The 21,858-nt window shown below is 36.6% G+C and overlaps 2 protein-coding genes across 5 annotated transcripts in view; one reads left to right on the top strand and one right to left on the bottom strand.

Annotated features, from left to right (window-relative positions):
- Positions 1-13,531, top strand: part of MFN1 (mitofusin 1) — a 57,517-nt gene extending 43,986 nt beyond the window's left edge. Inside the window, exon 18 of the mRNA XM_073232035.1 lies at positions 13,388-13,531. Coding sequence (XP_073088136.1) covers positions 13,388-13,490 — 103 coding nt within the window. The 3' untranslated portion in view covers positions 13,491-13,531. The remainder of the gene's footprint in view (positions 1-13,387) is intronic.
- Positions 1-21,858, bottom strand: part of GNB4 (G protein subunit beta 4) — a 75,131-nt gene that overhangs the window by 4,460 nt on the left and 48,813 nt on the right. For all 4 annotated transcript variants that reach the window (XM_037003390.2, XM_073232044.1, XM_073232045.1 and 1 more), the window contains 3 exons: positions 21,774-21,840; positions 21,462-21,663; positions 3,058-3,274 (listed from right to left, as the gene is read on the bottom strand). In XM_037003390.2, coding sequence (XP_036859285.1) covers positions 3,058-3,274; positions 21,462-21,663; positions 21,774-21,840 — 486 coding nt within the window. The remainder of the gene's footprint in view (positions 1-3,057; positions 3,275-21,461; positions 21,664-21,773; positions 21,841-21,858) is intronic.

Below are 21,858 nucleotides of genomic sequence, written 5' to 3'. Positions count from 1 at the left end.
TGCATCAAATGATGATTTTCACTTTTATTCTACATCTCTAATAAGTTCATGACACTCCAGATTTTGCCACCGAGCTATGCTATTTTTCAACAACAAAAATGTTCAGTAAAGTCACCTTTTACCATAAGAATAACAGGAATGTAAGACTGAAGTTGCCTTACATCACTACATCCAAAATGCCAATGCAATTTACTTTCTTCTGTTGCCACCAAACACTGGAATGTTTTGGTTATAATCTTCTGAAATCATCACACTCACACAAAAACTAAAGGTAGACCATTAAACTCCTTTGACATTCTGATCACCACACAGGATAAAATGAAATATTTCCAAATGGAAGGAAAATGAAAAATGATATATTTACAAGAGAAACTGTAATATATCAAATTCTCAACAAGAATTTTTTCTTTAATATACTGTCTTCAAGTATGCATTTTCTTCTTATAAGCTTATAATTTCCATCCAATCTCAGGAATAGAAGTTCATCTTGTCTACTTAATATTCTCTGTAGTACCTCATATGGCAATATTTGGCAATGGGCAAAGTTACCATTAGGGGTTGAAATAACAAAAAATGAACATTTGGCTAAATAAATCACATTGGAAAGGAGAATGAATTAGCAACTCATTAGTCACAAGTCAATACTAAGGTGAAATTATCCAGCTAAGTCAACTTGAAATCAAGCATATGTTTAAAATGTGAAAATCAAACACATTTTTTATTTTGTGTGGATACTGGCACCCAATGCTTTTAAAAAATAATTGGCTTTGTACAACAGTTTCTCTAAAAATCCACTTGTAAAATGTTAAACTGAACTTCTCTGTGGTCTCTTAAGAGAGGTTGTATGTAGAACAGGGTTCCTGGGAATGTTGGTACCGCCTCTGCTCCCTCAGAAACCTCAACGACTGTATAGGAGTTTGAAAGGGTGAGGGCATTAGATCCACAAGAACAGTGAGGATGTGGGAACAGGTTTGTAAGCTGGATGGCAGTCACTGTGTTAGTGGACTCCAAAATACTGAGTTCAAAGCAAATGGTCTGGTGAGCCCAGAAAATGTTATACTGCAAAACCTCTAAAAGGGTCAGATACTAGTGGAACCAGGTATCTCTGGAATCAGGTAGGGGCACAGATGGGGTAAACATAAGACTGCACTAGAAAGTGTCCAGGAATCAGTTCCCAGGCTGCTGCCTCCACTCTGCAATCAGGTGATTAATCGTCCTGCACCAGGCAGAGGACTGGAGACTTGTGTGCTAGAGACAGTAAAAGAGGGTCTCTTAACCAGAATAAAACAGGCCCATCTGAGATTGGTCAGACTGCCAAAAATGGAGAATAAGGAAGTTTACTTGCTAATTGTTTTGCACTGCCAGTTTTCCTCCTGAAATTGGCCCCCAAACTGGCAGCCAGCTTATACACTTCAGGAAGAAAAGGGGAAAAATCCAGTTCAGAGAACATGGCTAGCTCAGGGGGAAAAGGGCCTTAAGAAATATGAGACTCCCCAGTGAAAGCCTGGCCAGACCACCCACCAAGGAGGCCAACAGTTAATCGCCTAAACCACACACAGAGGGCTTCCAGTTTTAGTGCCTCCCTCTCAAGTATGGGTAAGAAGCTAAAAATCACCAGAGTTTTAAGGAAATATTCTGAAAAATAAGGACAAGGAACTAAAAAATAAGAGGGAAACAAGTAACTTGTAAATCACAAAAGATTATGCTTGAAGAAGAAAACAAGAAAGGCTTTTATTAATAACCTCAGAGAAACAAGACTACTCATGAAAAAAAGAAAGGGTGCCTTAAAAAAAACTCAAGCTGAAAAGATGGTAGCAAAAATGAAACACCAAAGCTTAACAGAAAGGTCACTGAAGAAAAAAACTGAGGATTTATTTCTCCCAGACATAGAGCAAAATAAAGATGGAGAATAGGAGAGAATATAATAATTAAGTCAAAGGAAAGTCCAAGAAGTCTAACATCAGAATCGTGGGAGTTCTAGAAAGAGAATGACAGTGGAGAAGAAATGCAATCAAATCAGCTCCTGAACTTCCAGTACTACAGGATGTACACTTCCAGACTGAAAAGGTCCACCGAATAACTGGCGTAACAGATGAATATGAATCCAGACCAAGACATAAAACCAGCAGAAAGTTTGAAAGATAAACTAGTGAGAAGTACATAAAAACTAAGAATGGAAGCAAGAAACAACTCTAGGGAATATAAAAAAGGTATGCAGCAAGTCATAGTATACACCTCTTTGCTCAGCAGTCATACCTGGTTAAAGTCATAATTATGTAAAAACTGATGTAAACAAATTCACTGCATGGGAAAAGTTGGAAGATGGGAAGGATGTGGCTGTGGTGGGAGCAGGGATGTTAAAGCCAGCCCCCAACAGATAATGCCTAAAAGTTAAGAAAAAAAAAATTGAGTAACAGCAGTATGGGCAATGTTATCTAAAGATACAGAAGTAAATACTGGAGAGTAGCACCTTTGGAAGCAGAAAATATGGGTTGGGGTCAGAGGACCCCTATGTTCTGGTAACAATCCATGTGGAACTATTCAATTCCTTAAGTATAATTTTGGTTCTAAAAATACAAATTTAAAACACTTTGTGTAATTTGTTAATGACAGTCCCCAGCATGACTTGATGTATCTGCTAATATTTTAGAAGCTACCAGGGAGAACACAGAGTATGGGGCAAAGGGAAGGTAGTGAATCTGTGTCCTGTCCCAGACAAGATGTGCTCCAGAAGAATGATCCACAGCAGTTCCAATGTTTCCTATCAGGTTATTAAAAAATTCTAATTTGAACAAGAACATACTGTATTACATTCACTATTCAGCTTTATAACATAACAAACAAGAAAATATTAAAGATGATACTCTTCAAAAAACAAATGTAAATGTGTTTTAGAATGTAACTGCCATCAAAGGGGAACGACCATGAGTAAGAACTGCCGCACTACCTTTTCCCACAGTCCCAGGGAGTCCAGGAGACCTTTAAAAGGACTGATGGGAACCTCTTCATGTTTCCTGACAAAATCAAAACCTAACATGGACTTACTTATTTACTAACCTGCACGATCTCCTTTTAGCGTGTCCCACACATTACAATTAAAGTCGTCATAACCGGCTAACAGGAGGCGCCCACTTTTTGAGAAGGCTACGGAAGTGATTCCACAGATGATATTGTCATGAGAATACAGTAACAATTCTTGGTCTGCACGAAGGTCAAAGAGCCGGCAAGTGGCATCATCAGAGCCAGTGGCAAAGGCATATCCATTAGGGAAAAACTAGAAAGAAAAGCAACAAACATTTACTCCACAAAGTAAACAAAAAACCATGTGAGGCAGCATAATAGACTCTGGGGTAAGGCAGACGTGAATTCAAGTTCCCCTTGGCTTCTTACCAGGCGAGTGATAGACAATACTAAAGGTTCTTTTTTTTATTAAAGTATTGATATATAATCTTATAAAGGTTTCACATGAACATGTGGTTTCTGCATTCACCCATATTATCAAGTCCTCACCCCCTCCATTGCAGTCACTGTCCATCAGTGTAATAAGATGCTACAGAGCTACTACCTCTCAGTGCTGTACTGCCTTCCCCGTGCACTACCTATATTCTGATTGCTAATCATAGTGCCCCTTAATCCCCTTCTCCCTCCTGATCCATTCCCCTTTGGTAATCACTAATCAGTTCTCAGAGTCTATGAGTCTGTTGCTGTTTCATTCCTTGTTTTTTATACTCCACAAATGAGTGAAGTCATTTGGTACTTGTCTTTCTCCGCCTGGCTTATTTCACTGGGCATAATTAACCTCTAGATCCATCCATGTTGTTGCAAATGGTAGGATTTGTTTTCTTCTTATGACTGAATAATATTCTATTGTGTATATGTAACACATCTTCTTTATCCATTCATCTACTGATGGACACTTAGGTTGCTTCCGTATCTTGGCTATTGTAAATACTGCAGTGATAGGTCCTTTCAAATCAGGGATCTTGTTTTCTTCAGGAAAATTCCCAGGAGTGGGATTCCTGGATCAAATGATATTTCTATTTTCAGTTTTTTTAGGAACCTCCATATTGCTTTTCACAACAGTTATACCAATTTACATTCCCACCAACAGTGTAGGAGGGCTCCCCTTTCTCTGCATCCTCATCAGCATTTGTGTTTCTTGTCTTCTGGATGTTGGCCATCCTAACTGGTGTGAGGTGATACCTCATTGTGGTTTTAATTTGCATTTCTCTGATAATTAGCGATGTGGAGCATCTTTTCATGTGCTCATTGGCCATCCGTATTTCTTATTCAGAGGAGTGTCTGTTCAGGCCCTCTGCCCATTTTTTAATTGGGTTGTTTTTTGGGTGGTGAGACATGTGAGTTCTTTATATTTTTTATGTTAACTCCTTATTGGATAAATTGTTTATGAATATATTCTCCCATGCTGTAGGATGCCTCTTTGTGCTGCTGATGGTGTCCTTTGCTGTATAGAAGCTTTTTAGTTTGATATAGTCCCATCTGTTCACTTTTTATTTTGTTTCCCTAGGGCACTAAAGATTCTTAAACACTTTGAGCCTTAGTTTAAATTTTAAAGTGTCAATCATTATTGACTCAAATAACACGTAAAGTACACAGACCATTGTTCAGCACATAGCAAGCATTCAAAAAATATTGGCTTTGTCCTCCATATGGCTTATTAAAACTTTTAAATCAAGTATTACTGTTTATAGAACTTACATATGTATAATTTTAAAGAAGTATTCCAAAATCCAATTATGAGAAACAAATAGGAAAGATTTTATAAAAAGAGACCATAAATCATTTCACTTAGGATAGGTCATAAAGTTAAGCTAGTAGGAAAGAAAATTATGCATTATTAATCTGTGAATCTTCTCAGACACTGGCACTACTCAACATGATTTTTTAGAGAGAAAAATCACTTGTTTTCCTCTATCTATTGGCTGCCTGTATTTCTTCTGTGACCTGGTTGTTCATGACCTCTGATTACTTTTTATTATGCTGTTAGGACTTGCTGATTTGTAGGAATAAAACGAGTATAAATTTGTCTATTTGATGCAGATATTATTTAATAGTTTATCATTTGTCTTCTAAAATTTATTTTTAAAAATATAAAGCAAATTTTTATGTAGTCAAGTTTCTTTCCGTTTGAGATTTCTTTCATTTTTATGAATAAAGCCCTTCCCCAGATTAACTGATGTTCAATTATATTTTCTAGTTTTTAAAAAATAATTTTATTTTTCACATATTAACTTTTATCCATCTGAAATTTGATATACAGCATTCAGTGTCAAGGGTCTATCTTAACTTACTTTTTTTAATAGTAATGCAACTGTCCCAGCTGTTAATTAAATAATCATCTTTCTACTGATTTTGTCGCTACATCTGTAATTCACACAAAAATATTAGTTTTGCATTTTCTGTCTGTCCTTTCTTGCATCTGTACCATACTTCTAAAAAACTTATCATTATAACCTATAGTAAGTTTTATTATGTGGCATGGGAGAACACTCTTATTCTACCTCAAATTCCTCTGTCCTTTTTTCCCACCTGAATTATGCATTTAATCAAGTCTCTTTTCTCCACATTCCTCTGGTTCACCTCAAAAAAAATTACACTTGATTTAACATTTGTATTAAACCTAAAAGTGAGTTTGAAGGATAAATGATTTTTTTACAATATGCAGTCTTCCCATTTAGGAACTTGGAAAAAAATTTTTTATGTTTACCAGAATGTTTTATGATTGTCTAAATGAAAACTTTGCACATTTCTTGCTAAATGTATTGTTTATTTTATTATTTTTGTTGCTCTTCTCAATTGGATTTTGCTCCTTTCCACTTTCTACCTGGTTTCTATTGGTATAGGAAAGTTACTGGTTTTAAAATAGTTTTTGTGATTGGAATAAAGATGGCAGCATGAGAGGTAATAAGACAGAGACTTCCTCCTAAAACCACATATAATATGAAAATATAATTAATACAACTAATCCTGAAAGAGCAACAGGAAAGAAGACTGCAGCAGACTGCATACACCTGGAGAAAAGAGCAGACCTCACGGAAGACAGTAACACACCAAAGCTGTGACCGGCGGGACCCAACCTGTTCCCCGACCCCAGCTCGATGGCGGGAGGAAGAAAAACTGAGCAGGGAGGGAGTGGAGGCCTGGGACTGCTAAACACCTAGCCCTGGAGATCTGCTCTGGGAGTACAAACCTACATTGCATGGTGCTCTGGTGACTGGAGAAATGGAGATTCCAGCTGCTTGTGGAAAGCAGGAATTCATATACGGCTGATCTGGGCAGGCGTGCGGCCTAAGAGACTTAATACAGCAAGAGGGCCACTAAAGGGGCAAGGATTGCACAGAGCTTACTGCTCAGGAGAAAGGACAGGTAGACAAAATTGTCTGGGTGCACTCTGCCCAGCAGGTTGGGAACTTTAAAATGTCTTCAGGCACTCCATTCTCCTAGCTGGCTACGCAGCTCCAAGGCCCCCTACCATGATATGCAGCCTGCTGTGTCTTCCTTCCGGCTAGCCTGCACCTGGCTCGCAGACTGACAACACCTGCCCTGGCATCAGGCCAGCCAGAGGGAAGCCCCACCTACAGGAGCTACAAGACAAAGCACAGAGACTTACACCTGTGTGTCCAGCCCACTGGTTTTGGCAGTGGAGACAGGCATAGCAGTCAGAAAGCAGGAAACAGCCCTTTCCTCCCCCCAAGAACCAACACCACTTCCCTGCCACCCCGGATACCACTCCAGGGGCTGAGCAGCTCCAGAGAGTAGAGCTTCTGGGCACTAGAGGGCACCACAGGAAAATATGAAATGTCAAAGGAACCTGGTTCAAAGCACAATTATGAATACACCTGAGAGATATTCAAATGAAATCAACCTCATGAATCTTCCTGAAAGAGATTTCAAAATAAAAATCATAAACATGTTCATGGAGGTAGAGAAAAATATTCAAGAACTCAGGAACGAATTTAGGACAGAGATCCAATCATCGAAGAGCACAATGGAGGGTATTAAAAGCAGATTAGATACACTGGAGGAGACGATAAATGAAATAGAAACCAGGGAAGAGGAATACAAAGAAGCTGAGGCACAGAGAGAAAAACGCATCTCTAGCAATGAAAGAATACTGAGAGAACTGTGTGACCAATCCAAACGGAACAATATTCATGATATAGGGGTACTAGAAGAAGAAGAGAGAGAAAAAGGGATAGAAAGTGTCTTTGTGGAAGTAATTGCTGAAAACTTCCGCAGTCTGGGGAAGGAGATAGTCTCTTAGGCCATGGAGGTGCAGAGATCTCCCAACACCAAGACATAGTAATTAAAATGGCAAAGATCAAGGATAAGGACAGACTATTAAAAGCAGCCAGAGAGAGAAATAAGATCACATACAAAGGAAAATCCATCAGGCTAGCATCAGACTTCTCAGCAGAACCTTACAGGCCAGAAGGGAGTGGCATGATATATGTAATGAAATGATGCAGAAGGGCCTTGAACCAAGAATACTTTATCCAGCAAGATTATCATTTAAATTTGAAGGAGGGATTAAACAATTTACAGATAAGCAAAAGCAGAGAGAATTTACCTCCCATAAACCAGCTCTACAGTGTATTTTGGAGGGACTGCCATAGATGGAAGTGTTCCTAAGGTTACATAGCTGTCACCAGAGGTAATAAGAAGGGATAGACAAAGAGTACAGAATATGATACCTAATATATAAAGGAGGAGGTACAAAAAAAAAACCTTTAGATTGTGTTTGTAATAGCATACTAAGTGAATTAAGTTAGACTCCTAGAAAGTAAGGAAGTCTACCCTTGAACCTTTGGTAACCGCAAATCTAAAGCCTGCAATGGCAATAAGTACATACCTATAAATAATAACCCTAAATGTAAATGGTCCTAATCCACCAATCAAAAGAAATAGAGTCATTGAATGGATACTAAGACGCAACTATATGCTGCCTACAAGACACTTCAAACCCAAAGACATACACAGACTAAAAGTGAAGGGATAGAAAAAGATGTTTCATGCAACTAATAGAGAGAAAAAAGCAGGTGTTGCAGTACTTGTATCAGACAAAATAGACTTCAAAACAAAGTCACAAGAAACAAAGATGGACATTACATAATGATAAAGAGGTCAATTCAACAAGAGGATATAACCATTACAAATATCTGTGCACCCAACACAGGAGCACCTCCATATGTGAAACAAATACTAACAGAATTAAAAAGGGAAATAGAATGCAGTGCATTCATTCTAAGAGACTTCAACACTCCACTCACTCCAAGGAACAGATCAACCAGACAGAAAATAAATAAGGAGACAGAAGCATTGAACAACACATTAAAACAGATGGACCTAACAGACATATATGGAACTCTCCACCCAAAAGCAACAGGATACACATTCTTCTCAAGTGCACATGGAACATTTTCAGGAATAGATCATATACTAGGCCACAAAAAAAGCCTCAGTAAATTCAAAAAGATTGAAATTGTACCAATCAGCTTCTCGGACCATAAGGGCATGAAACTAGAAATAAATTATGCAAAGAAAGCAAGCCTACAAACACATGGCTTAACAACATGCTCCTAAATAACCAATGGATCAATGACCAAATAGCAACAGAAATCAAGCAATATATGGAGACAAATGACAACAATAATTCAACACCACAAAATCTGTGGGACACAGTGAATGTCATGCTAAGAGGGAAGTATATTGCAATACAGGCCTACCACAGGAAAGAACAATCCCATATGAACAGTCTAAACTTACAATTAACGAAACTAGAAAAAGAAGAACAAATGCGACCCAAAGTCAGTAGGAGGCAGGACGTAATAAAGATTAGAGCATAAATAAATAAAATCGAGATGAATAAAACAATAGAAAGAATCAATGAAAGCAGGAGCTGGTCCTTTGAGAAAATAAACAGAATAGATAAACCCCTAGCCAGACTTATCAAGAAAAAAAGAGAGTCTACATACATAAACAGAATCAGAAATGAGAAAGGAAAATGCACTATAGACACCACAGAAATAACAAAGAATTATTAGAGAATACTATGAAAAATTATAAGCTAACAAACTGGATAACCTAGAAGAAATGGACAACTTTATAGAAAAATACAACCTTCCAAGGATGACCCAGGAAGAAACAGAAAATCTGAACAGACCAATTACTAACAATGAAATTGAACTGGTAATCAAAAAACTAATAAGAACAAAACTCCTGGACCAGGTGGCTTCACTGCTGAATTTTATCAAACATTTAGTGAAAATATAATACCCATCCTCCTTAAAGTTTTCAAAAAGTAGAAGAGGAAGGAATACTTCCAAACTGATTCTATGAGGCCAGCATCACTCTAATACCAAAACCAGGCAAAGAAACCACACAAAAATATTACTGACTAATATCCCTGATGAATACAGATGCAAAAAGCCTAAACAAAATATTAGCAAACTGAACTCAAAAGTACATCAAAAAGATCATCCATCATGATCAAATAGGATTTATTCCAGGAATGCAAGGATGGTACAGTATTAGAAATTCCATCGACATCATCCACCACATCAACAAAAAGAAGGACAAAAACCACATGATCATCTCCATAGACACCAAAAAAGCATTAGACAAAATTCAACATCCATTCATGATAAAAACTCTCAACAAACTGAGTATTGATGGCAAGTACCTCAACATAATAAAGGCCATATATGACAAATCCTTAACCAACATCACACTTACACAGTTCAGCTGAAAGCCTTTCCTTTAAGATCAGGAACAAGAAAAGGATGCCCACTCTCTCCACTTTTATTCATCATAGTTCTAGAGGTCCTCGCCACAGCAAAGAGATAACACAAAGAAATAAAAGGCATCCAGATTGGTCAAGAAGAAGTTAAACTGTCACTGTTTGCAGATGACATGATATTGTACATAAAAAACCCTGAAGAATCCACTCCAAAACTATTAGATCTACTATCTGAAATCAGCAACATTGTGGGTTACAAAATTAATACACAGAAATCTGTTCCATTCCTATACACTAATGATGAACTAGCAGAAAGCAAAATCAGGAAAACAATTCCATTCACAATTGCATCAAAAAGAATAAAATACCTAGGAATAAACCTAACGAAAGAAATGAAAGACCTATACACTGAAAACTACAAGACACTCATGAGAGACATTAAAGATACCAATAAATGGAAACACACCCCATGTTCATGAATAGGAAGATTTTATATTGTCAAAATGGCTATACTGCCTAAAGCAATCTACAAATTCAATGCAATCCCTATAAAAATACCAAGAGCATTCTTCAATGAACTAAAGAAAATAATTCTAAAATTCATATGGAACCACAAAAGACTCCGAATAGCGAAAGCAGTCCTGAGAAGGAAGAATAAAGCTGGGGGGATTATGCTCCCCAACTTCAAGTTCTATTACAAAGCCACAGTAATCAAGACGATTTTGTACTGGCACAAGAACAGACTCATAGTCCAATGGAACAGACCAGAGAGCCCAGATATAAACTCAAGTATATATGGTCAATTAATATATGATAAAGGAGCCATGGTCATACAATGGGGAAATGACAGCCTCTTCAACAACTGGTGTTGGCAAAACTGGACAGCTGCATGCAAGAGAATGAAACGGGATTATTGTCTAACCCATACACAAAAGTAAACTCAAAATGGATCAGAGACCTGAATTTAATGTAAGTCATGAAACCACAAAACTCTTAAGAAGATAACAAAGGCAAAAATCTCCTGAATATAATCATGAGCAACTTTTTACTGAACGCACCTCCTCGAGCAAGGGAAACAAAAGCAAAAATGAACACATGGGACTACCTCAAACTTAAAAGCTTCTGTACAGCAAAGGATACCATCAACAGAACAAAAAGGCACAGTACGGGAGAGTATATTTGTAAATGACATATCCAACAAGGGGTTAACATCCAAAATATATAAAGAACTCACATGCCTCAACACCCAAAAAGCAAATAACCCAATTAAAAAATGCACAGAGGATACAAACAGACAGTTCTCCAAAGAAGAATTTTAGATGGCCAACAGGCACATGAAAAGATGCTCCACATCACTAATTATCAGGGAAATGTAAATAAAAACCACAATGAGATATCACCTCACACCAGTAAGGATGGCCAGTATTGAAAAGACTAAGAACAACAAATGCTGGTGAGGATGTGGGGAAAGGGGAACCCTCCTACACTGCTGGTGGGAATGTAAGCTAATTCAACAATTGTGGAAAGCAATATGGAGGTTCCTCAAAAAACTAAAAATAGAAATACCATTCACCTGTGAATCCCACTCTAGGAAATTACCGAAACAATACAACTTTTCAGATTCAAAAAGACATATGCACCCCTATGTTTATCACAGCACTATTTACAATAGCCAAGATATGGAAGCAACCTAAGTGTCCATCAGTAGATGAATGGATAAAGAAGATGTGGTACGCATATACAATGGAATACTATTCAGCCATAAGAAAGAAAAAATTCTGCAATTTGCAATCACATGGATGGAGCTGGAGGATATTATGCTCAGTGAAATAAGCCAGGCGGAGAAAGACAAGTACCAAATGACTTCACTCATTTGTGGAGTATAACAATGAAGAAAAACTGAAGGAACAAAGTAGCAGCAGACTCACAGACTCCAAGAAGGGACTAGTGGTTACCAAAGGGGAGGGGTGGGGGAGGGTGGGTGGGGAGGAAGGGAGAAGGGGATGAAGGGGTATTATGATTGGTGCACATGGTGTGGGGGGACCAGTGGGAAGACGGTGTAGCATAGAGAAGGCAAATAGCGATTCTATGGCATCTAACTACACTGATGAGCAGTGACTGCAATGGGGCATGGAGGGGAGACACGACAATAGGGGTAAATGTAGTAACCACATTGTTTTTTCATGTGGTACATAAGAGTGTATATTAATAATACCTTAATAATAAATAAAATAGTTTTTGTAATCCAGAAAATACAATTACTTAAGTCTTTCTTTGGGTATCTAAACATACTACCTAGAAATAACATTTTTCTACTTTTTAATTCACCTATTACTTCAGTTTTGGTTCCAAGTATACCAGCTGGAAGTTTCAGAACATTTGATAGTGGTGATAGTATTACTGCCTTGTTATTTAATATAATGAGAATGCCTCAAGGGTGTTTCACTGTTAAGAAATCCCATACTTAGGGTAGCAGTTGAGGAAGGCAGTAATAATCAGTTAACAGGTTCTCAGAAGTGCAGTACTTTTACTTTAATGCTTTCAGGACGGTTAAAGCCTGATCCAGTGGAGGTGGTTTTTCCACATCACATAGGAGGAACTGCTTTTCCTTCTTTCCAAATAGACAAAAGGAGCCTCTATCTATAATTTCTTCTATTAAGCATCCAACCATTAGTCATCCCAGGCTACAATGTAGTTTAGAGGCAAAAGTCTTCAGCAAACCCTTACTGCCTACTTACAGGCTCATGATTTTAACCACTTCCTTCCATTCTAACAGCCAACATGACACTGCCCATTACTCCTCTGCAGGAAGTCTGGCACCATCATGGCTGGTATTTTGCCAGCGCTTATGGACTAAACCTGTTCTCTACCACAGACCAGAATAAAGAAGCGTACACACGACAGGATGGGACATTTAGTGCAAAACATCCAGTTCAGAAGATCAGCCCTTCTGGCTCAGAGTGTGGGGCATGGCATGCAAATATTCTATGTTCAAGAGACAGAAGGACCGGACATTGTGTTTTGCCTAGGACGGTGTCTGCCTCTCCCCCTGGCAAATGACTGACCATGCCCTTTCACATTCAAGTTTCCCGGTTTGGATGGTATCACATTACATGCTCACTTTAACAAATACAATGAACTAGTTCTAACTGCCTGGAGTTTAAAATGGCCCTCAGAACTGGGGGAAATATATAATATATATTTTAAATGGTGTGTGTGTGTGTGTGTGTGTGTGTGTGTGTGTGTGTGTGTGTGTGTGTGTGTGTGTGTGTGTGTGATGCGGGCTGTTTATTTTTAATGACAGCTTTCTAAGTATCAATTTATCATATTGTCTTTTTTTTTTAACTGGGTGTTTGCTTTTTATCACATATTTTTTCAGTACCTGAAATATTGACAAACCAACTGGTAAGTTTTATTAGTAGATTTCCTAATATTATTCTTGTTCTCCTGAACTAATTTTTACTTGATAATGATGTGTTTTTACTTTGACACATTCTTAGATTTGATTTGCTAATTTTTCCTAAGCTACTTTTATCAGGTTTTAAAAGTACCCCAGTGTTGTGGTACAAGGGTTATGCTAGTTTGATACAAAAAACTGGGAAACTTTTAGACCTTTTCTGTTTTCAGGAACAGTTTCACTGCACTGAAATTTTCTCTTCCTTCAAAGTCTGAAACACTTACCAATGAAACTACATGGACCTGGAAGCTTTTTGGAAAACTTTTTGGTTAAATTGAAAAAAAATTCTTATCAAGCTATTAAGGTTTTCATTTATTGAGTCAACTTTGGAAAATTGTGACTCAGAATTACTGTAAGTAGACAGTGTATTTTCTTATGATTTTTAAAACTTTTATCTGTAATATAACCTTTACTATTTTTAATTTTATATATCTGTAATCTTTATCCTTTATTTTCTTAAGTTTACCAGAGATTTAGGGAACCAGATATTAGCATATTTAAATTTTTCTACTTTCTCATGGTTTTCTATTATAAAATTTTCTAAATATTTGCTCAATAAATATTTACTGAGTACCTTACTCATGCACTGTTCTAGCTGCTAGCGATACACAGTAGTAAACAAAACACAAAAATCTCTGTCTCCATGGAGCTTATATTCTTGTGAAGCTGACACAGAAAGTGGATTTAAGAATGTTAGATAATTAATACAAAGGAGAAAAGATTAACCTGGAAAAGGAAGGGGTGGGAGTGAAATCTCAGGTGTCCAAGGAAGGTTTTACTGAGAAGCAAATATTTTCTAAAGACCTGAAGGAGGTGAAGCAATGAGCTGCTGCTGGGAAGAAGCGCAGGTGAGAGAGGAAGCAAAGTGCTAGCACAGCAGGGAAGCTGGTGTGGCCACAGCTGTGTGAGCAGAGGGGCGATCACAGGTCCACAGTCCTTCCAGGCGTATATGAACCCCTAGAACGTTGTTTTCAGCATTTAGAATTGCTCAGATTTTAGAAAGGCTGTATATTAAGCAAAACTCCCCTGGGGCCTAGGGTGGCACCCTGTGATCACATACAGTAGTATTTCTTCGTGAAACAGCCATACTAAATGGGATAAATAAAGACTATAAATAGCCTCTTGTCACTTACAGGTTCTGTCACCGAGTAAATGTGTGGTAAACTTAAGGGAGAAAACATTTTTCTGACTTTTTGGATGTGAGAATTGCAACTAAAGGATCATGGAAGAACTCCCAGTAAAGGGCAGAGGGCCAGATCACGGAGGGCCTTGCTGGTTCTAATTAAGACTTTCTTTAGCTTTACTCTCTGTTTCTGCTTTTCTATTTACCATGTCCTTCCTCTCATTCTCCTCAAGTGTGTATTGTTCTTTTTCTGACATCCCTAGCTATTTATCTCAGTGTTACTTATTTCTTTAGTGGCCTATTATGTGATCAGTTTTTATAAATGTTTAAGGACATTGGAGGGTGCAGTATTTCTATTCAGCCAACATTATAGAATTAAGTTATATGAATCCTCAATAGCTTATTTCTTGCCTACTTAAGATATCAGTATCTCCAACTTGCACATTAAAGTCTCCTATGCAGTGCTGTTTTGGTCTCATTTCTCCTTGCATTTCTAATGATTTTGGCTTTATGCATTTCAATGTTCTTGTTTCACTATAGGTTGTACCTCTTCTTAATGTAAAACTTTTCTCATAGTTCTCGTTTCAATTTTACTTTGTCTAATAGAAATATATTATCACACATTTCCTTTTGTTTATGGCTTGACCACTCTTTCATTTTTACTTTAGCCTTATTGTGCCATTTTTTTATAGGGGTTTCTTGTAAACAACATAAAGTTCGATTTATTCTGTATCTTCCAATATCTTCTGTCTCAAAACCTGTACAATAACCATGTACAGGTATTGCCTTAAGTGATCATACCTAGTTTTAATCTCTTATCATATACTATATTTATTGTAACAGGTATTGCCTTAAGTGATCATACCTAGTTTTAATCTCTTATCATATACTATATTTATTGTAATTTGTCTCCCACAGTATAAAATATGACCTCTGATATGTAAAATCCTTGGGTCATAATATTTCTTCCCTAACACTCAGCAGATACTGTTTAGAAGACTCCTGCATTGTCTATTATGGAAAAGTGTGAGAAGAAGTGAAGCTTAGCTGTTGTATCTAGAACCTACTTTTTCATCTGAATACATCTCAAGTTTTTTGTCCTTTTGATACTCTAAATTCAACAGGCTATATCTCTGTTGCTGTTTTTAAATTGCTTTTTAAGTATTTGATAAGCCCCTTGAACCTTCAAATCAGTTTCTTCAGCTAAGATAATTTTATTTTTAAAAATTATTTATTGACTACACTTGTTTTCAGCCAAAATGTAGTAACAATCACCACATTTACCCCCAATTGCTGAAAAGACTAAAAATAAAATGAATAAAATATGTAACATGATTCTAAAGACTCTGGATATCATTCAACAAATGAGTGGCTCCTGAGACATAAGAAACAAATGAGGAAAGCCCTACAATTGTCCCATCTTGCTGCCTGGAGACAGTTTGCAGGTCATAGTGCAGGGAAGGAGAGCCTATTGATGTCCCCGAGTTGAGGAGTCAGAGCTGGGAATCCAAGCAGTCTAATGCAGCTGGAGTCCACAGGCCAGAGCACCAGAGAGGACTTAGGAGACATAAGGAGGAGCCCCTTAAGGATTCAGCTGAGAACTTATCAGCACATGTATATGTGGAGACAATTCAAGCAAGGCAAGAATGCACAAAAAGACCACAGGAAACAAACTTTGATGCAGACACAGGGATAAGAATAGTGCCTATTCCCACCATCAAGGAGGAAAACCTCCTAATTCATTGGGAAGAGAGATCGTGTTTTGCCTCACCAATGGGGCAAACTTAGGCATACACAAAGTGCCGCTCTGGTCCCGCCTAACAAAACTTAAATCCAAGACCTGAAAGGATCAAACTGTTTCCAAATAAGTAATCCAGAACAAAGCTGAATAATATTTACATGAATACAAAATATCTAGCACCCAAGAAAGTAAAATTCATAATGTTTGGCATCAAATGAAAATCAGACATGCAAAAAAGAATATATGACCCATAATTAAGAGAAAAATCAATCAGTTGAAACAAACCCAGAAAATGTCACAGATAATAGAATTAATAGACAAGGACAATACCTGAGATTAAAAAGTACACTGTATGGGCTTAATGGCAGATTAGACACTGCAGAAGAATCAAATAGTGGGCTTCAAGATATAGCAGAAACTATCCAATACAGTGAGAAAGAAAGACTGAAAGAATGAACAGAGCATTAGTGAACTGTGGGAGCACTTCAAGTACCTTAGTACATGTGCATCTGTAGTCCCCAGAGGACAAAAGAGGGGACAAAAAAAATGTGAATGATGATGACTGAAAATTTTCCAAATTTGATGAAAACTATAAACCCACAAATTCAAACAAAAAATATGAAGAAAACTATTCAGAGACATATACTAATCAAGTTGCTTAAAAACAGTGATAAAGACAAAAATATTAAAAGCAGCCAGAGAAAAACAAGACCCACTGTGTAGAGAAACCAAGTACAAGGATGATAGCACATTTCACATCAGGACCAACACGAACTGAAAGACAGTAGAGTAATGTCTTTAAAGTATAAAAAAAAAAAGTGAAAAATCTTTAAAAAATGAAGGCAAAACAAAAAAAATTTTAGACAGACAAAAGCTTAAGGACTTTAGCAGAACAGTACTATTTATAAGCAAATGTTAAAGGAAGCCCTTCAAACAAGGAAAATAGATGGGAATGTGAATCTATACACAAAAGAATAAGGAGCACAGAAAATGGCAACTATGAAAGTTAATACAAAGACTTTTTTATATGTGTCTCCAAAAGATAATGAACTGTTGAAAGCAAAAGTAGTATCAATGTGTTCTGAGGTTTAAAACATTTAAAAATAAAATTATGAAAACAATAACACAAAGGCTAGGAGGGGAGAAATAAGAATATACAGTTGAAAAGTTCTCATCTATATGTAAAGTGGTGCATTATCACTTTAAAGTAGACTGCAAAAAACTAAAGGTGTATACTACAAACCCTATAGTAATCACTAAAAAAAAGTTACCATTAGTAATCCCAGCAAGAAAATAAAAGGGATTCATAATCTTTTTTTAAACAGTTAAACAGCATGGAGAATATAATCAATGATTCTGTAACATCCTTCTACACTGATAGATAATAACTGCACTAAAAGTGTTGAACCACTGTGTTGTACATTTGAAACCAACATAAGATTGTACATCAATGATACTTCAGTAAAAAAAAGTTAAAGCAGAAAAAGAGTCAAAGAGAACAAAGAATCGATGGGAAAAATAAAAGACAGAGCAAGATGATAGATTTAAACCTAATCACATTAATACAATAATCACATAAAATGTAAATGGTCTAAGCAATATATAGCAGAAATCACCAAAGTAATAAAAAGCAAGACCCAACTGCTGCCTATAAGAAAATCACTTTGAAAATAAAGACACAAATAGCTTACAAGTAAAAGAAAGGAAAAAGATATGTCCATGTTAATACTAAATCAAAGCTAGGGTATTCCTATTAATATGAGACAATAGTTTCAGAGCAAATAAGAGGGATGAGATATGATAATAAATGATAAATAAATCAATTCATCAAGAGGACAAAGTAATCCTAAAAGTTTATGTTCTGAAATACATGAAGCAAAAGCTAATAAACTGCAAGGAAAAGTAGACAAATACACAATTAGATTTCAGCATCTCTCTCTCAGTAACAAGTAGAAAGAACATCAAAAATAAGCAAGGATAATGAAGACTTGAATAACACTACTGACAAACTTCACCTAACTGACATCTATAGAGCTCTCCACCCAATAACAGCAGAGTTCAGATTCACTACAAGTACATATGGAACACAGACCAAGATAAATAATATTCTGGGCCATAAAACAAGTATTGAGAAACTTAAAAGGATTCAAATCATAGGAATCATACAAAGTATATTCTCTGACCATTAAGGAATTAAAAAGTAACAAAAGTAAAGGTATCTAGTCAATCTCCAAATATTTGGAAACTATATAACATAATTCTAAATAACTTATGGGTCAAAGAGATCAAAGGAAAATTTAAAGAATTTTGAACTAAATGCAAATGAAAACATCATCAAAATACGTGAAATATAGCTAAAAGCAATGCTTAGGAAGAAATGTGTAACTTTAAGCTCCAATATTAGAAAAGTTTCTAATCAGTGGTGTCAACTTCTACCTTAAGAAACTAGAAAAAAGGAAAGCAAATGAAACCCAAGTAAGCAGCAGAAAAGAAATAATGAAGGTCAAAGTGAAAAGTCACTGAAACAGAAAACAAAAACAACAGAGAAAAACATTGAAACCAAAAGAAGGTTCTTTGAGAAGATAAATAAAATCGATAAACCTCTAGCCTAATGTATTAGTTTGGCAGGGCTGCCATAACAAAGTATGACAAATTGAGCGGCTCAAACAACAAAAAAATAATGTCTTAGTTCTGGAAGCTGGAAGTCTGAAATCAAGGTGCCTGAGGGCTGGGAGGGAAGGATCTGTTAGGCCTGTCTCCTTGGCTTGCAGATGGCAGTCTTTTGCCTGTGTCTCTTCACATCATTTACCCTCTGTGCTTCTTTGTCTCTATGTTTCCCCTTTTCTAAGGATACCAGTAATACTGGATTAGGGGTCCCTACTACAAAGCCACAGTAATAAGACAATTTGGTACTGGCACAAGAACAGACCCATAGACCAATGGAACAGACTAGAGAGCCCTGATATAAACCCAACAATATATGGTCAATCACTATATGATAAAGGAGCCATGGATATACAATGGGGAAATGACAGCCTCTTCAACAGCTGGTATTGGCAAAACTGGACAGCTACATGCAAGAGAATGAAAGCGGATTACTGTTTAACCCCATACACAAAAGTAAACTTGAAATGGATCAAAGACTTGAATGTAAGTCATGAAACCATAAAACTCTTAGAAGACAACATAGGCAAACATCTTCTGAATATAAGCATGAGCAACTTCTTCCTGAATGCATCTTCTCGAGCAAGGGTAACAAAAGCAAAAATGAACTCATGGGACTATATTAAACTAAAAAGTTTCTGTACAGCAAAGGACACCATCAAAAGAATAAAAAGGCATCCTACAGTATGGGAGAATATATTTGTAAATGACATATCCGACAAGGGGTTAACATCCAAAATGTATAAAAGAACTCACATGCCTCAACACCCAAAAAGCAAATAACCCGGATTGAGTCCCTGATTCTCCTTGATCCAACTAATCATATCTGCAACGATACTATTTTCAAATAAAGTCACATTCTGAGGTATTGGGCATTAGGACTTCAAGATACAACCTTTTAGAGGCATACAATTCAACCCACAACCCCAGACTTGATCAGGAAAAATAGCTGAGAGACAAATTACCAATATCATGAATGAGATATCCTATAGATTCTACAGATATCAAAAGAAGGGAATATTATGAATAATCTTAAACATTTAAAGACATAGATACAGAAAAATTACTTGAAAGACATACCGTACCAAAGTTCACTCAAGAAGAAGTAGATAACCTAAATAGACCATTATCTAACAACACATTACATTTATGGTTAAATCTCTTCTCACAAAGAAAAATCCTTGGCCAGAGAACTTTTCCAACCAAATATTTAAGGAAGAAATACTAGTATTTCTACACAAACTGTTCCAGAAAACAGAAGAGGAGGGAACATTTCCCAAATCTGTAAGGCAAGCATTAATGTGATAAAAAACCAGAAAAAAACATTTCAAAAAACAAAGAATAGAATAAATTTTATGAACATGGATGCAAAACTTAACAAAATTTTCACAAGTCAAACCCACTAATATAAAAAAAGGGCTATGCAATATGACCATCTGAGTTTTATCCCAGAAATGAAGAGTTGGATTAATATTTGAAAAACCAATCAATGTAAATGTCATCATTAAGACTGAAAAAGAAAAACCACATGATCATCTCAATAGATGAAGAGAAAGCATTTGATAAACATCAATACTCATTTCAGATAAAATCTTAGGAAATTAGGACTAGAAGAGAATATCACCAACCTGATGAGGGCAGTGTTACGAGAGAGAGGGGGTGGGGGTGGGGGTGGGGCTAGGTTTGCCTGCTCTAAAATTGTAGTCTTATAACGACACTGGCTTACTGGGGTAGGAGAAACAAAGCCTATACTTTTTCTGATACTATTCACAAAATCATATAAAAATGATTTTCAATATGTGGATGATAATTAAAAACCTATTTTTCCCCCAAAATAGAATGTGTCTTAAACACACAATTATTAGCAATTACTGTACTTTTGGAAATTCCAGTCATTTCTACACACTTGGATCTAATCTACATAGGATAATATACTAAAGTCGAGGAGTATCCCACCTCCTCTGAATACCCCTCCTCTCAATTCTGACCATTTGTCATTCAAAATGCCATTTTAGCTTTACCCTAATTAATAAACAATATGACTAGTCATCCTTGTATATACTTATTATTTGGCTTAATCTACTTGTGGTTACCTGTTTGGGTATCTTTAAAAATATGAAGTAGCTTATAAACAATTTATACATAACATTAACTGATCATCCAACATATGGCTGATTTTTATCTCCACACCATTCTTTGATCTAGGCATTATCATCCCTATTTGAAAAACCAAGGCATCTATCTGAGGCTCAAAGAGTAGCCTGTCTGGTCTCACACAACTGATTCCCAGCAGAACGAAGATTTGATCCCAGGTTTGGCTAACTTCAAATGCTGTACCATCTACACTGAAAAGCTGCCTTAGTCTTCCTGATTGTTCTCTCTTTGGCTTGTTCCCTTTGATCCCAGAGATAGGAGATTTTGTTCGTCTCTGAACACATTGTTGTGGGTATCCATGATTTGCTTGTTTGCTCAAGATGACTTCTCCCTCTAAATTTGAAAATAAAACTTACTGTTGACCTGCAAATAAACACCTAGGCCTATGGATTAAAAGCTCTCCAGTTTTAAAAATCAAATCCTTATTATTTGGTGTTCAATGTTATAAGGGCATATTATTTATAAGAATCCTTAAAGGTAATTTGTTGTTAAAATCATGCTACAGAGTTCAACACTTGAAATGCACAATGCAAAGTTTTCCTCAGAAATGTTGATCACTTACACTGACAGCATTAATATCTGACACATGTCCAGTGAAAGACTGTCTACACATTCCATCTCGAATATCCCATAATTTGGAAGAGGCATCACAAGCGCCAGAAACAAAAGTCCTCATGTCAGGACTCAGAGAAAGACTCATCACATCTCCAGAATGCCCGGTGAATGTGGTGGTCTGCTGAGCAGTCTCAATGTCCCATAATGCACTATAATTAAAAATAAATAAGAATAATTAACAACTATTATCTCTTCTTACATTAGTTCCTGCTACCACCCTCAACCCAGTTTATTCAGTGTTCTTCTGGAATAAACTTACCAAGTTGTATCTCCCGAACTTGTAACAATTTGGCTGTCATCTAAGAAACGACAGCAGGACAAGTAGCCTACAGCACAGAAAGTAA

Source organism: Manis javanica, chromosome 3 (assembly GCF_040802235.1).
Source record: "Manis javanica isolate MJ-LG chromosome 3, MJ_LKY, whole genome shotgun sequence".
NCBI lineage: Eukaryota > Metazoa > Chordata > Mammalia > Pholidota > Manidae > Manis > Manis javanica.
The sequence above is the reverse complement of the archived record's forward strand: the minus strand, read 5'-3'. Positions and strand labels throughout refer to the sequence as shown.